The sequence below is a fragment of the Panulirus ornatus genome, chromosome 52 (genome assembly GCF_036320965.1).
Source record: "Panulirus ornatus isolate Po-2019 chromosome 52, ASM3632096v1, whole genome shotgun sequence".
Taxonomy (NCBI): domain Eukaryota; kingdom Metazoa; phylum Arthropoda; class Malacostraca; order Decapoda; family Palinuridae; genus Panulirus; species Panulirus ornatus.
In genome coordinates, this window is record NC_092275.1 from 6972422 (window position 1) to 6989494 (window position 17073).

At 42.0% G+C, this 17073-nt stretch overlaps 1 protein-coding gene across 2 annotated transcripts in view; it reads left to right on the plus strand.

Moving 5' to 3' along the window:
- The window catches only part of LOC139765018 (uncharacterized), a 160766-nt gene that overhangs the window by 117804 nt on the left and 25889 nt on the right, over positions 1-17073 (plus strand). For both annotated transcript variants that reach the window (XM_071692092.1, XM_071692091.1), the window contains exon 17: positions 12034-12237. In XM_071692092.1, coding sequence (XP_071548193.1) covers positions 12034-12237 — 204 coding nt within the window. The remainder of the gene's footprint in view (positions 1-12033; positions 12238-17073) is intronic.

Genomic DNA, 17073 nt, shown 5'->3' on the forward strand with positions numbered 1-17073 from the left:
CGATTTTTGCAGGGAAAAAATGCAATTGAGTGGGAGACGTATAAAAGAAAGAGACAGGAGGTCAAGAGAAAGGTGCAAGAGGTGAAAAAAAGGGCAAATGAGAGTTGGGGTGAGAGAGTATCATTAAATTTTAGGGAGAATAAAAAGATGTTCTGGAAGGAGGTAAATAAAGTGCGTAAGACAAGGGAGGAAATGGGAACTTCAGTGAAGGGCGCAAATGGGGAGGTGATAACAAGTAGTGGTGATGTGAGAAGGAGATGGAGTGAGTATTTTGAAGGTTTGTTGAATGTGTTTGATGATAGAGTGGCAGATATAGGGTGTTTTGGTCGAGGTGGTGTGCAAAGTGAGAGGGTTAGGGAAAATGATTTGGTAAACAGAGAAGAGGTGGTAAAAGCTTTGCGGAAGATGAAAGCCGGCAAGGCAGCAGGTTTGGATGGTATTGCAGTGGAATTTATTAAAAAAGGGGGTGACTGTATTGTTGACTGGTTGGTAAGGTTATTTAATGTATGTATGACTCATGGTGAGGTGCCTGAGGATTGGCGGAATGCGTGCATAGTGCCATTGTACAAAGGCAAAGGGGATAAGAGTGAGTGCTCAAATTACAGAGGTATAAGTCTGTTGAGTATTCCTGGCAAATTATATGGGAGGGTATTGATTGAGAGGGTGAAGGCATGTACAGAGCATCAGATTGGGGAAGAGCAGTGTGGTTTCAGAAGTGGTAGAGGATGTGTGGATCAGGTGTTTGCTTTGAAGAATGTATGTGAAAAATACTTAGAAAAGCAAATGGATTTGTATGTAGCATTTATGGATCTGGAGAAGGCACATGATAGAGTTGATAGAGATGCTCTGTGGAAGGTATTAAGAGTATATGGTGTGGGAGGCAAGTTGTTAGAAGTAGTGAAAAGTTTTTATCGAGGATGTAAGGCATGTGTACGTGTAGGAAGAGAGGAAAGTGATTGGTTCTCAGTGAATGTAGGTTTGCGGCAGGGGTGTGTGATGTCTCCATGGTTGTTTAATTTGTTTATGGATGGGGTTGTTAGGGAGGTGAATGCAAGAGTTTTGGAAAGAGGGGCAAGTATGAAGTCTGTTGGGGATGAGAGAGCTTGGGAAGTGAGTCAGTTGTTGTTCACTGATGATACAGTGCTGGTGGCTGATTCATGTGAGAAACTGCAGAAGCTGGTGACTGAGTTTGGTAAAGTGTGTGAAAGAAGAAAGTTAAGAGTAAATGTGAATAAGAGCAAGGTTATTAGGTACAGTAGGGTTGAGGGTCAAGTCAATTGGGAGGTGAGTTTGAATGGAGAAAAACTGGAGGAAGTGAAGTGTTTTAGATATCTGGGAGTGGATCTGGCAGCGGATGGAAACATGGAAGCGGAAGTGGATCATAGGGTGGGGGAGGGGGCGAAAATTCTGGGAGCCTTGAAGAATGTGTGGAAGTCGAGAACATTATCTCGGAAAGCAAAAATGGGTATGTTTGAAGGAATAGTGGTTCCAACAATGTTGTATGGTTGCGAGGTGTGGACTATGGATAGAGTTGTGCGCAGGAGGATGGATGTGCTGGAAATGAGATGTTTGAGGACAATGTGTGGTGTGAGGTGGTTTGATCGAGTAAGTAACGTAAGGGTAAGAGAGATGTGTGGAAATAAAAAGAGCGTGGTTGAGAGAGCAGAAGAGGGTGTTTTGAAATGGTTTGGTCACATGGAGAGAATGAGTGAGGAAAGATTGACCAAGAGGATATGTGTGTCGGAGGTGGAGGGAACGAGGAGAAGAGGGAGACCAAATTGGAGGTGGAAAGATGGAGTGAAAAAGATTTTGTGTGATCGGGGCCTGAACATGCAGGAGGGTGAAAGGAGGGCAAGGAATAGAGTGAATTGGAGCGATGTGGTATACCGGGGTTGACGTGCTGTCAGTGGATTGAATCAAGGCATGTGAAGCGTCTGGGGTAAACCATGGAAAGCTGTGTAGGTATGTATATTTGCGTGTGTGGACGTATGTATATACATGTGTATGGGGGTGGGTTGGGCCATTTCTTTCGTCTGTTGCCTTGTGCTACCTCGCAAACGCAGGAGACAGCGGCAAAAAAAAAAAAAAAAAAAAAAAAAAAAAATTGTGTGCCTCAGTACCATTTGCCTCTTAAATGTCTTTCAGTATCTACTATTTTTCTTTGATCCCCCTTTTTTTTTTCCATCAGAGTACTTTACCTTTATTGCATTTTTCAGTTAGCAGTCATTTTTCCACAGAGCTATGCCATCCTTTCACCCTTAGCTGAGGCCCTCAATATATTGAACTCCAGTGTACTATATATGAAAAGTGTTTCAATTTTTTCCATGATAAGGCATTCTTCTGTATTAATTGCTCTGGAACAACCAATCCTCTTCATGTTCCCAGTTATTAAGGCCAAACTTCAAAAGTACTTTATATCTTTTTCGTTACTATTTTCAGTTTTAATAGTGATTGACATGACTTGGGCTAAATATGCCCCAGTTGAGGCTGTCTTGGGTGTATGTAAAAAGGAAAAGAAAGTTGAAATTAATCAGGGCCCCACAGGAGTTTGTAGACCTGATTCGTATAGGAAGAAAGGTTATATGAAAAGGGAAAGACAAAAGAAGGAAGAGAATTCCACCACTTAGCTGTTCTAGGGAAGAAGAAAATATCATGATAGCCACTTCTTAGATTGTGAGACTCTGCATCAGTGTCAGCCAAACATGTCATGGGTTTGAACCTTGGAGGCATGGACTCATACAGACAGTTCATAAGAACAATGGATGAAGTAACATATAAAGAGTAGAAAGAGAGCAGCAGCTCTCAGAAATATTAATGAGATACAAGGCTTTCCCTAATTTCCCTTGGGATAGGGGAGAAAGAATACCCACATATTCCCCGCTTGTCGTAGAAGGCGACTAAAGGGGGCGGGAGTGGGGTCTAGAAACCCTCCCCTTCTTGTATTTTAATTTTCTAAAAGAGGAAACAGAAGAAGGAGTCATGTGGTGAATGCTCATGCTTCTCGAAGGCTCAGATTGGGGTGTCTAAATGTGTGTGGATGTAACCAAGATGAGAAAAAAGGAGAGATAGGTAGTATGTTCCTCTCCATGTGACCAAACCATTTCAAAACACCCTCTTCTGCTCTCTCAACCACACTCTTTTTATTTCCACACATCTCTCTTACCCTTACATTACTTACTCGATCAAACCACCTCACACCATATATTGTCCTCAAACATCTCATTTCCAGCACATCCACCCTCCTGCGCACAACTCTATCCATAGCCCACGCCTCGCAGCCATACAACATTTTTGGAACCACTATTCCTTCAAACATACCCATTTTTGCTTTCCGAGATAATGTTCTCGACTTCCAAACATTCTTCAAGGCTCCCAGAATTTTCGCCCCCTCCCCCACCCTATGATTCACTTCCGCTTCCATGGTTCCATCCGCTTACAGATCCACTCCCAGATATCTAAAACACTTTACCAAGAGGATATATGTGTCAGAGGTGGAGGGAATGAGGAGAAGTGTGAGACCAAATTGGAGGTGGAAAGATGGAGTGAAAAAGATTTTGAGTGATCGGGGCCTGAACATGCAGGAGGGTGAAGGGTGTGCAAGGAATAGAGTGAATTGGAACGATGTGGTATACCGGGGTCGACGTGCTGTCAATGGATTGAACCAGGGCATGTGAAGCGTCTGGGGTAAACCATGGAAAGTTCTGTGTGGCCTGGATGTGGAATGGGAGCTGTGGTTTCGGTGCATTATTACATGACAGCTAGAGACTGAGTGTGAATGAATGGGGCCTTTGTTGTCCTTTCCTTGCGCTACCTCGCACACATGAGGGGGGAGGGGGATGTTATTCCATGTGTGGCGAGGTGGCGATGGGAATAAATAAAGGCAGACAGTATGAATTATGTACATGTGTATATATTTATATGTCTGTGTGTGTATATATATGTGTACATTGAGATGTATAGGTATGTATATTTGTGTGTGTGGACGTGTATGTATATACATGTGTATGTGGGTGGGTTGGGCCATTCTTTCGTTTGTTTCCTTGCGCTACCTCGCTAATGTGGGAGACAGAGACAAAGCAAAATAGAATAATGATAAAATAAGGTAATATGTGTGAGGAAAGGAACCTAGATGTTTTGGCTCTGAGTGAGATGAAGCTCAAGGGTAAAAGGGAAGAGCGGTTTGGGAATGTCTTGGGAGTAAAGTCAGGGGTTGGTGTGAGGCCAAGAGCAAAGGAATGAGTAGCACTACTCTTGAAGCAGGAGTTGTGGGAGTATGTGATAGAGTGTAAGAAAGTAAACTCTAGATATTGGTAAAACTGAAAGTGGATGGAGAGAGATGGGTGATTATTGGTGCCTATGCACCTGGTTATGAGAAGAAAGATGATGAGAAGCAAGTGTTTTGAGAGCAGCTGAGTGAGTGCATTAGCAGCTTTGATGCTCGAGACTGGGTTATAGTGATGGGTGATTTGAATGCAAAGGTGAGTAATGTGGCAGTTGAGGGTATAATTGGTGTACATGGGTGTGTTCAGTTTTGTAAATGGAAATGGTAAAGAGCTTGTGGATTTGTGTGCTGAAAAAGGACTGATGATTGGGAATACCTGGTTTAAAAAGAGAGATATACATAAGTATACATATGTAAGTAGGACAGATGGCCAGTGAGTGTTATTGGATTATGTGTTAATTGATAGGCGTGTGAAAGAGAGACTTTTGGAAGTTGATGTGCTGAGAGGGGCAACGGGAGGGATGCCTGTTCATTATTTTTTGGAAGCGAAGGTGAAGATTTGTAGAGGTTTTCATCTCTTGCACAAGCCATCACTGCTTCCCTAAACACATCCCATTCCTCAACCCACTCCCCTTACATCATTTGGTTTTGCCTTTTTCCATTCAGCACTCAATCTCTCCTGGTACTTCCTCACACAAGTCTCCTTTCCAAGCTCAATTACTCTCACAACTCTCTTTACCCCAACATTCTCTCTTCTTTTCTGGCCAATGATTAGAAAGGGTAGTGAGTGGTGGGATGAAGAAGTAAGATTATTAGTGAAAGAGAAGAGAGAGGAATTTGGTCAATTTTTGCTGGGAAGTATTGCAAATGACCGGAAGATGTATAAAAGAAAGAGGCAGGAGGTCAAGAGAAAGGTGCAAGAGGTGTAAAGGAGGGCAAATGAGAGTTGGGGTGAGAGTATCATGAAATTTTAGGGAGAATAAAAAGATGTTTTGGAAGGAGGTAAATAAAGTGTATAAGACAAGAGAACAAATGGGTCCACTGATGAAAGGGGCTAATGGGGAGGTAATAACAGGTAGTGGTGAAATGAGAAAGAAATGGAGAGAGTATTTTGAAGGTTTGTTGAATCTGTTTGATGATAGAATGGCAAGTGGTTTGCGAAGTGAGAGGTCAGGGAGAATGGTTTGGTGAACAGAGAAGAGTTAGTAAAAGCTTTTCAGAAGATGAAAGCCGGCATGGTGGCGGGTTTGAATGGTACGGTAGTGGAATTTAAAAAAAAAAGTGGGTGACTGTGTTGTTGACTGGTTGGTAAGGGTATTCATTGTATGTATGTTTTATGGTGAAGTGACTGAGGATTGGCAGAATGCATGCATAATGCCATTTTACAAAGGCAAAGTGAGTCAGTTGTTGTTCGCTGATGATACAGCGCTGGTGGCTGATTCATGTGAGAAACTGCAGAAGCTGGTGACTGAGTTTGGTAAAGTGTGTGGAAGAAGAAAGTTAAGAGTAAATGTGAATAAGAGCAAGGTTATTAGGTACAGTAGGGTTGAGGGTCAAGTCAATTGGGAGGTGATTTTGAATGGAGAAAAACTGGAGGAAGTGAAGTGTTTTAGATATCTGGGAGTGGATCTGGCAGCGGATGGAACCATGAAAGCGGAAGTGGATCATAGGGTGGGGGAGGGGGCGAAAATTCTGGGGGCCTTGAAGAATGTGTGGAAGTCGAGAACATTATCTCGGAAAGCAAAAATGGGTATGTTTGAAGGAATAGTGGTTCCAACAATGTTGTATGGTTGCGAGGCGTGGGCTATGGATAGAGTTGTGCGCAGGAGGATGGATGTGCTGGAAATGAGATGTTTGAGGACAATGTGTGGTGTGAGGTGGTTTGATCGAGTGAGTAACGTAAGGGTAAGAGAGATGTGTGGAAATAAAAAGAGCGTGGTTGAGAGAGCAGAAGAGGGTGTTTTGAAGTGGTTTGGGCACATGGAGAGAATGAGTGAGGAAAGATTGACCAAGAGGATATATGTGTCGGAGGTGGAGGGAACGAGGAGAAGAGGGAGACCAAATTGGAGGTGGAAAGATGGAGTGAAAAAGATTTTGTGTGATCGGGGCCTGAACATGCAGGAGGGTGAAAGGAGGGCAAGGAATAGAGTGAATTGGAGCGATGTGGTATACCGGGGTTGACGTGCTGTCAGTGGATTGAATCAAGGCATGTGAAGTGTCTGGGGTAAACCATGGAAAGCTGTGTAGGTATGTATATTTGCGTGTGTGGACGTATGTATATACATGTGTATGGGGGGGGGGGTTGGGCCATTTCTTTCGTCTGTTTCCTTGTGCTACCTCGCAAACGCGGGAAACAGCGACAAAGTATAAAAAAAAAAAAAAAAAAAAAGTTTGTTGAGTATTCCTGGGAAATTATATATGAGGGTATTGATTGAGAGGGTAAAGGCATGTACAGAGCATCAGATTGGGGAAGAGCAGTGTGGTTTCAGAAGTGATAGAGGATGTGTGGATCAGGTGTTTGCTTTGAAGAATGTATGTGAGAAATACTTAGAAAAACAGATGGATTTGTATATAGCATTTATGGATCTGGAGAAGGCATATGATAGGGGTGATAGAGATGCTTTGTGGAAGGTCTTAAGAGTGTATGGTGTGGGAGGTAAGTTGCTAGAAGCAGTGAAAAGTTTTTCCCAAGGATTTAAGTAAGGCAAGTGTATGAGTAGGGAGAGAGGAAAGTGATTGGTTCCCTGTAAATGTTGGTTTGTGGCAGAGGTGTGTGATGTCTCCAAGGTTGTTTAATTTGTTTATGGATGAGGTTGTTAGGAAGGTGAATGGAAGAGTTTTGGAGAGGAGCAAGTATATAGTCTGTTGTGGATGAGAGGGCTGGAAAGTGTTAGTTGTTGTTTACTGATGATAAGTGCTGGTGGCTGATTCGTGTGAGAAACTGCAGAAGTTGGTGACTGAGTTTGGTAAAGTGTGTGAAAGAAGAAAGCTGAGAGTATATGTGAATAAGAGCAAGGTTATTAGGTTCAGTAAGGTTGAGAGACAAGTTAATTGGGATGTAAGTTTGAATGGAGAAAAACTGGAGAAAGTGAAGTGTTTTAGATATCTGGGAGTGGATTTGGCAGCGGATTGAACCATGAAAGGGGAAGTGAGTCACAGGGTGGGGTAGATGATGAAGGTTCTGGGATTGTTGAAGAATGTGTGGAAGGCAAGAACGTTATCTCAGAGAGTAAAAATGGGTATGTTTGAAGGAATAGTCGTTCCAACAATGTTGTATGGCTGTGAGGCATGGGCCATATATAGGGTTGTGTGGAGGAGGGTGGATGTGTTGGAAATGAAATGTTTGAGAACATTATGTGGTGTGAGGAAGTTTGATTGAGTGAGTAATGAAAGGGTAAGAGATATGTGTGGTAATAAAAAGAATGTGGTTGAGAGAGCTGAAGAGGGTGTGTTGAAATGGTTTGGTCACATGGAGAGAATGAGTTAGGAAAGATTGACAAAGAGGATATATCTGTCAGAGGTAGAAGGAACGAGGAGAAGCAGGAGACCAAATTGGAGGTGGAAGGATGGAGTAAAAAAGATTTTGAGTGATCGGGGCCTAAACATAGAGGAGGGTGAAAGGCGTGCAAGGAATAGAGTGAATTGGAACGATGTGATATACTGGGGTGGATGTGTTGTCAGTGAATTGAACTAGGGCATGTTAAGTGTCTGGGGTGAGCTATGGAAAGTTTTGTAGGGCCTGGATGTGGAAAGGGAGCCATGGTTTCGTTGAATTACACATGACAGCTAGAGACTAAGTGTGAATGAATGTGGCCTATTTAGTCTTTTCCTAGTGCTACCTCGTGCACGCACGCAGGGGTGGGGATTGCTATTTCTTGTGTGGGGGGTGGTAACAGGAATGGATGAAGGCAGCAAATATGAAGATGCACATGTGTATATATGTATATGTCTGTGTATGTATATGTATGTATATGTTGAAATGTATAGGTATGTATATGTGCATGTGTGGACGTTTTTGTATATATGTATGTGTATGTGGCTGGGTTGGGCTATCCTTTTGTCTGTTTCCATGTGCTACCTTGCTAACACGGGAGACGGCTATTAAGTATAATATTTAAAGTATAAAAAAAGAAGGCTTTCAGATTCCACTCAAGATAACAGAGAGTTGTAGGATGAGCCACCCCAATCGTGTGAGCAGAATTACATACTTATGAAAATAAAAAAAACCCTCACAAGAATTATTGGATTACGTGTTAATTGACAGGCGCGCGAAAGAGAGACTTTTGGATGTTAATGTGCTGAGAGGTGCAACTGGAGGGATGTCTGATCATTATCTTGTGGAGGCCAAGGTGAAGATTTGTATGGGTTTTCAGAAAAGAAGAGTGAATGTTGGGGTGAAGAGGGTGGTGAGAGTAAGTGAGCTTGGGAAGGAGACTTGTGTCAGGAAGTACCAGGAGAGACTGAGTACAGAATGGAAAAAGGTGAGAACAATGGAAGTAAGGGGAGTGGGGGAGGAATGGGATGTATTTAGGGAATCAGTGATGGATTGCGCAAAAGATGCTTGTGGCATGAGAAGAGTGGGAGGTGGGTTGATTAGAAAGGGTAGTGAGTGGTGGGATGAAGAAGTAAGATTATTAGTGAAAGAGAAGAGAGAGGCATTTGGACGATTTTTGCAGGGAAAAAATGCAATTGAGTGGGAGATGTATAAAAGAAAGAGACAGGAGGTCAAGAGAAAGGTGCAAGAGGTGAAAAAGAGGGCAAATGAGAGTTGGGGTGAGAGAGTATCATTAAATTTTAGGGAGAATAAAAAGATGTTCTGGAAGGAGGTAAATAAAGTGCGTAAGACAAGGGAGGAAATGGGAACTTCAGTGAAGGGCGCAAATGGGGAGGTGAAAACAAGTAGTGGTGATGTGAGAAGGAGATGGAGTGAGTATTTTGAAGGTTGTTGAATGTGTTTGATGATAGAGTGGCAGATATAGGGTGTTTTGGTCGAGGTGGTGTGCAAAGTGAGAGGGTTAGGGAAAATGATTTGGTAAACAGAGAAGAGGTAGTAAAAGCTTTGCGGAAGATGAAAGCCGGCAAGGCAGCAGGTTTGGATGGTATTGCAGTGGAATTTATTAAAAAAGGGGGTGACTGTATTGTTGACTGGTTGGTAAGGTTATTTAATGTATGTATGACTCATGGTGAGGTGCCTGAGGATTGGCAGAATGCGTGCATAGTGCCATTGTACAAAGGCAAAGGGGATAAGAGTGAGTGCTCAAATTACAGAGGTATAAGTTTGTTGAGTATTCCTGGTAAATTATATGGGAGGGTATTGATTGAGAGGGTGAAGGCATGTACAGAGCATCAGATTGGGGAAGAGCAGTGTGGTTTCAGAAGTGATAGAGGATGTGTGGATCAGGTGTTTGCTTTGAAGAATGTATGTGAAAAATACTTAGAAAAGCAAATGGATTTGTATGTAGCATTTATGGATCTGGAGAAGGCACATGATAGAGTTGATAGAGATGCTCTGTGGAAGGTATTAAGAGTATATGGTGTGGGAGGCAAGTTGTTAGAAGCAGTGAAAAGTTTTTATCGAGGATGTAAGGCATGTGTACGTGTAGGAAGAGAGGAAAGTGATTGGTTCTCATTGAATGTAGGTTTGCGGCAGGGGTGTGTGATGTCTCCATGGTTGTTTAATTTGTTTATGGATGGGGTTGTTAGGGAGGTGAATGCAAGAGTTTTGGAAAGAGGGGCAAGTATGAAGTCTGTTGTGGATGAGAGAGCTTGGGAAGTGAGTCAGTTGTTGTTCGCTGATGATACAGTGCTGGTGGCTGATTCATGTGAGAAACTACAGAAGCTGGTGACTGAGTTTGGTAAAGTGTGTGAAAGAAGAAAGTTAAGAGTAAATGTGAATAAGAGCAAGGTTATTAGGTACGGTAGGGTTGAGGGTCAAGTCAATTGGGAGGTAAGTTTGAATGGAGAAATACTGGAGGAAGTAAAATGTTTTAGATATCTGGGAGTGGATCTGGCAGCGGATGGAACCATGGAAGCAGAAGTGGATCATAGGGTGGGGGAGGGGGCGAAAATCCTGGGAGCCTTGAAGAATGTGTGGAAGTCGAGAACATTATCTCGGAAAGCAAAAATGGGTATGTTTGAAGGAATAGTGGTTCCAACAATGTTGTATTGTTGCGAGGCATGGGCTATGGATAGAGTTGTGCGCAGGAGGGTGGATGTGCTGGAAATGAGATGTTTGAGGACAATGTGTGGTGTGAGGTGGTTTGATCGAGTAAGTAATATAAGGGTAAGAGAGATGTGTGGAAATAAAAAGAGCATGGTTGAGAGAGCAGAAGAGGGTGTTTTGAAATGGTTTGGGCACATGGAGAGAATGAGTGAGGAAAGATTGACCAAGAGGATATATGTGTCGGAGGTGGAGGGAACGAGGAGAAGTGGGAGACCAAATGGAGGTGGAAAGATGGAGTGAAAAAGATTTTGTGTGATCGGGATCTGAACATGCAGGAGGGTGAAAGGAGGGCAAGGAATAGAGTGAATTGGATCGATGTGGTATACCGAAGTTGACGTGCTGTCAGTGGATTGAATCAGGGCATGTGAAGCGTCTGGGGTAAACCATGGAAAGCTGTGTAGGTATGTATATTTGCGTGTGTGGACGTATGTATATACATGTGTATGGGGGTGGGTTGGGCCATTTCTTTTGTCTGTTTCCTTGCGCTACCTCGCAAACGCGGGAGACAGCAGCAAAAAAAAAAAGAAAAAAAAGAATGAATTTGGGTCCTGTACAGCACTCTGAGTTTTTGTGAATTATCCTTTGTAATGTTGATTATTTGGGGATATCTGCATACTGTTGAGAGTATGACTATACTCTACTTGTTTATATTATTGCAGGGTTGAATTTGGGTGTTTTGAACTCGGACAGAGGGAAACAAACGATTCCTAGAAAGCGATATAGGCAGAAATTTATTTTAGCGCTATTAGATTTTACAAGGTTACTGAAACCCCTCTCTCAAATGCTGCATAAGTCCAGATTGAAAGAGGAAATAGGAACAGTACAAGAAAGAGAAAAAGTATTAAGGGAGGAAGGAAGAAGAAATTAGTTGAATTATGTAAAGTGGAATCATCAGCATGAAAGTGAATAATGTTTGGAATAGAAGAGAGATCATTTATTTAGAAAAGAATGGAGTGGATGTTAGGACAATACTATTGGTACAGCAGGAGAGGGAAGTTGGTCCATCAACAATTACCTTGATGGAATGTTTTTAGAGGAAGCTATGCATTAGAAAAGAGAGAGGTAGTGAAATTGAAGGAGAGGAGTTTAGAAAGTAAAGACTTTTGCCATGTCCTGTCAATGCTTTGGATATGCCAAGGGTTATGATGAAATATTCTTCCAAAATCTCAGATTGCTTTTGCAACGAAGTTTCATCCTATTCAGAATTTTTAGGTTTTTTAACTACCACATCTTGTCTAATGCACACTCTTTACATCATTTCCATGTTGTGTTACTGTATTTGAAGTGATTTTATTCAATCATAACTTATTTATTTTACATGTGAATACCTGTAACATCATTTAGTCTTAAGTAGATGCTTTTCAGATCACTAGTGTAACTTGATGCTGGTATACAGTTTGTCTTGATTATATATTTTGATTTGTTAAAGGTAGCTAATCCAGTGTTGAGAGAAATATAGTTTTGTTTCAAGCATTTTTGCGAATCTTGTGCTAAAAGATGTAGATTTGTTACAAGCATTTTTGCTTATACATGAATACCTTTAAACTTTCAGACTGTCTTAAACTTTCAGACTTTTTATTTAAAACAGGCACGTGGCTTGCAAATGAGTGAGGAGAGTGCAAACAGCCTGAATTCTATGCCACCCACTCCAGGGAAGCACCTTTTTGTTCCACCTGCACCAGCTCCAGCAGCAGTCTCTAGTGGATGCATTGGCTTTAGCTCACGTAGCAGTCATGAGTCGGTGGCACTTCCACTCAAGAAGCGCAGGAAGATGACATTTGAGCCTGAACCAGTAAGGAAATTGTAGATATGTTTATATTCTATGGATGCTTTTTTTATTGTGTTGAGAAAAACTCGTTGTTAATGAGCACATGAATAATCATGTTGTAAACATGGTTCAGAAATTATTTCAGTATTCACCCAGATTGAAATATCATGATTAGGTTAGATGTTGATTTAGTACATCACAATATAGGGGTGTAATTATAAAGCATTGTATTGGAACTACAGGACCCAATATGTTTGAGTTGATCATTCTGTGTCTTTTAAGGGCTGTAAACCAAGTTAACCTTTTACATTTAGCAGAATGCCTCTATAGTGCCAGTGCATAAGCTTAGGGGATAAAGGTAAGTGTTCCATCTATGGAGGTATAAGTTTGTTATTCTGTTATCTCCATTTATGACACCTGTTCCAACTGGAACTCCCTCAAGTGGGTGGCCGGGGCAGTAGAGTCTCCATAGCTTGTGGACTCTAGTGCTGCTTCTTAACCTTAAGTGCGTCACCCTTAACAGGCTGCTGGCAGAGGGCAACTCTAGCTCAGTGTTAACAGAGGCTCCTACCTATTGACTGCTACCACCAATTGTGTCTACTTAATGCTGCTGTCTACTAGGTTATATGAGAAAGTAGTGATTGAGAACATGAAGGCATATACAGAACATTTGATTAGGGAGGAGCAATGTGGTTACAGAAGTGGTGGTGGGTGTGTGGATCAAATGTTTCCTTTATAGAATGTGCTTGAGAAATACTTAGAGAAACAACGGGATTTGTATGTGGCATTTATGGATCTGGAGAAAGCATATAATAAGGTTGATAGAGATGCCTTGCAGAAGGTTTTAAGAATATATGGTGTGGAAGGAAAGCTGCTATAAGCAGTTACAAGTTTTTATCAAGGGTATGAGATGTGTTTACTATTAGTAAGAGAGGGAAGTAAGTAATTCCATTTGAAGGGTGGTCTGTGGTAGGGATATATGTTATCATCATGTCTGTTTAATTTGTTTATGAATGGGTTGGTGACGGAGGTAGATATAAGAGTCTTGGGGAGAGTAGGAAGGGCGCAGTTTGTAAGGGATGGGGGGGCCTGGGAAGTGAGGGAGTTTTTGTTTGCTGATGAGACACCACTGTTGGCAGATTCAAGTGAGAGATTGCAAAAGTTTGTGACTTAGTTTCTGTTTGCTGGTGACACACCACTGGTAGCGGATTCAAGTGAGAAACTGCAGAATTTTTGACTGAGTTTGAAAGGGTGTGTGAAAGGAGGAAGCTGAAAATAAATGTGAATAAAAGCAAGGTTATTTGGTTTAGCAGGACAGAGGGATAGATTAGTTGGGGTGTAAGTTTGATGGACAAAAAATGGAGGAATTGAAGTGTTTTAGGTACCTGGGAGTGGATATAATAGCAAATGGAACCAAGGAAATGGAAGTAAGGCATAGAATGGGTGAGAAAGTGAAGCATCCAGGAGCATTGTAGAATGTAAGGAAACATGGGTCATTATCTGGGAGGGTAAAATTGGATATGTTTGAAGGTATACTACATTATTGCTTGGAAGTGAGGCATGAGCTGTGATGGACTATGAATCACGATGTGCAGAGGAGGATGGATGAATTGAAAATATTTGAGGACAATATATGGTGTGAGTTGCTTTGATTAAGTAATAAAAGGGAAAGAGAGAGGTGTGGTGATAAAGAGTTTGGTTGAGAGAGTTGAAGGGGGTGTGCTGGACTGGCTGAGACATATGGAGAGATTGAGTTAGGAGAGGTTGATGTAGAGGATATATGTGTCAGAAATGGAAGGGACAAGGAGAAGGGGGAGACCAAATTGGAGATGGAAGAATAGTGTGAATAAGAATTTGAGTGATTGGAACCTGAGCACACAGTAGGGTTAAATGCTTGCATGGGATGGAGTGAATTGGAATGATGATGTTTACAGGAGTCAGAATGCTGTTAATATCCTGAACCAGTGCATGTAAAGTGGCCAGCGGAAACCATTGAAAGGTCTGTAGGGCCCGGATGTAGATAGAGAGCTGTGGTTTTGGTGGATTGAATATGACAGCTAGAGAATGGATGTGAACATTGTGGCCTTTTTATCATATGTTATTGGTGCTACCTCATGAATACAGGAAACGGTAATCAAGTATTAAAAAAGATTTCACTCATGCTCTTCAAAAGAAGCACCTGATTCATACATTCTCTCTCTCTCTCTCTCCTGAAACCATTTTTTTTTCATACTTGATTGCCATCTCCTGCATTAGTGAGGTAGCACTAGAAACAGACAAAGAAAGACCATATCTGCTCACATCCATTCTCTCTGTCATGTATAAAGCACCTAAACCACAGCTCCCTATCCACAATCAGGTCCCACAGGCCTTTCCATGGTTTACACTGGATGCTTCACATACCCTGGTTCAGTTCATTGACAGCATGTTGACCCTAGCTAGTGTGCCATATTCCAGTTCACTCTTACCCTGAACATGCCTTTCACTCATCTGCATGTTCAGGCCATCTTTCTTTCATACTTGTCCACTGTTTCTTGTGGTAGTAAGGTGGTTCCAGGAATAGACAAAGAATGGCTGAATTCACTCTTATCCATTTTGTAGTTGTCATGTGCAATGCATACACATGTGGCATGAGATTGATGGGAGGTGGGCAGATTAGAAAGGGTAGTGAGTGGTGGGATGAAGAAGTAAGGTTGTTAGCGAAAGAGAAAAGAGAAGCGTTTGGATGATACTTGCAGGGAAGTACTGCGAATGACTGGGAGATGTATAAAAGATAGCGGCAGAAGGTCAAGAGAAAGGTGCAGGTACAAGGGGTGAAAAAGAGGGCAAATGAGAGTTGGAGTGAGAGAGTATCATTAAACTTTAGGTAGAATAAAAGGTGTTTTGGAAGGAGATAAATGACATGTGTAAGACAAGAGAACAAATGGGAACATCGGTGAAGGGGGCAAGTGGGAGGTAATAAGAGGTAGGGATGAAGTGAGAAGGAGATGGAGTTAGTTTTTTGAAGGTTTGTTGAATGTGTTTGATGGTCAAGGTGGTGTATGAAGTGAGAGGGTCAGGGAGAATGGTTTGGTAAACAGTGAAGGTGTAGTGAAAGCTTTGCAGAGGATGAAATCCACAAAGGTGGTGGGTTTGGATGGTATTGCAGTGGACTTATTTTATTTTATTTTGCTTTGTCGCTGTCTCCCGCATTAGTGAGGTAGCGCAAGGAAACAGACGAAAGAATGGCCCAACCCTCCCACATACACATGTATATACATACACATCCACACATGCAAATATACATACCTATACATCTCAACGTATACATATATATACACACACAGACATATACAGATATACACATGCACATAATTCATACTGTCTGCCTGTAGTCATTCCCATTGCCACCCCGCCACACATGAAAATAACCACCCCCTCCCCCCAAATGTGCGCGAGGTAGTACAAGGAAAAGACAACAAAGGCCACTTTCATTCACATTCAGCCTCTAGCTGTCATGGAATTGCAGTGTAGTTAATTAAAAAATGGGGTGACTGTGTTGTTGATTGGTTGGTAAGGATATTCAGTGTATGTATGGATCATGGTGAGGTGCCTGAGGATTGGCAGAATGCATGCATATTGCCATTGTACAAAGGCAAAGGGAATAAAGGTGAGTGGTCGAATTACAGAGGAATAAGTTTGTTGAGTATTCCTGGGAAATTATATGGGAGTGTATTGATGGAGAGGGTAAAGGCATGTACAGAGCATCAGATTAGGGAAGAGCAGTGTGGCTTCTGAAATGGTAGAGGGTGTGTAGATCAGGTGTTTGCTTTGAAGAATGTATGTGAGAAATACTTCGAAAAAGAGATGGATTTGTATGTAGCATTCATGGATCTGGAGAAGGCATATGATAGGGTTGATAGAGACGCTTTGTGGAAGGTTTTAAGATTATATGGTGTGGGAGGTAAGTTGCTAGAAGAAGTGAAAAGTTTTTCCCAAGGATATAAGTAAGGCATGTGTACGAGTAGGAAGAGAGGAAAGTGATTAGTTCCCAGTGAATGTCGGTTTGCAGCAGGGGTGTTTGATGTTCCTACGGTTGTTTAGTTTGTTTGTGGATGGGGTTGTTAGGGAGGTAAATGGAAGAGTTTTGGAGAGAGAGGCAAGTATGCAGTCTGTTGTGGATGAGAGGGCTTGGGGAAGTGAGTCAGTTGTTCACTGATGATACAATGCTGGTGGCTGATTCTGGTGAGAAACTGCAGAGCTTAGTGACTGAGTGGAAAAGTTTGTGAAAGGAGAAAGTTGAGAGTAAATGTGAATAAGGTTTAGGTTATTAGGTTCAGTAAGGTTGAAGGACAAGTTAATTGGGAAGTAAATTTGATTGGACAAAAATTGGAAGTGAAGTCTTTTGAATATCTGGGAGTGGACTTAGCAGTGGATGGAACCATGGAAACAGTAGTGAGTCACAGGGTGGGGTAGGGGGCGAAGGTTCTGGGAGCATTGAAGAATGTGTGGAAGGAGAGAACGTAATCTCAAAGAGCAAAAATGGGTATGTTTGAAGGAATAGTAGTTCCAACAATGTTATATGGTTGTGAGGCATGGGCTGTAGATAGTGTCATACGGAGGAGGGTGGATGTGTTGGAAATTAAATGTTTGAGGACAGAACGTGGTGTGAGGTGGTTTGATCGAGTAAGTAATGAAAGGGTAAGAGAGATGTGAGGCAATGAAAAGAGTATGGTTGAGAGAGCAGAAGATGGTGTGTTGAAATGGTTTGGACATATGGAGAGAATGAGAGAGGAAAGACTGACACAGAGGATGTATGTGTCAGAGTTGTAGGGAACAAGTAGAAGAGGAGACCCATTGGAGGTGAAAGGATGGAGTGAA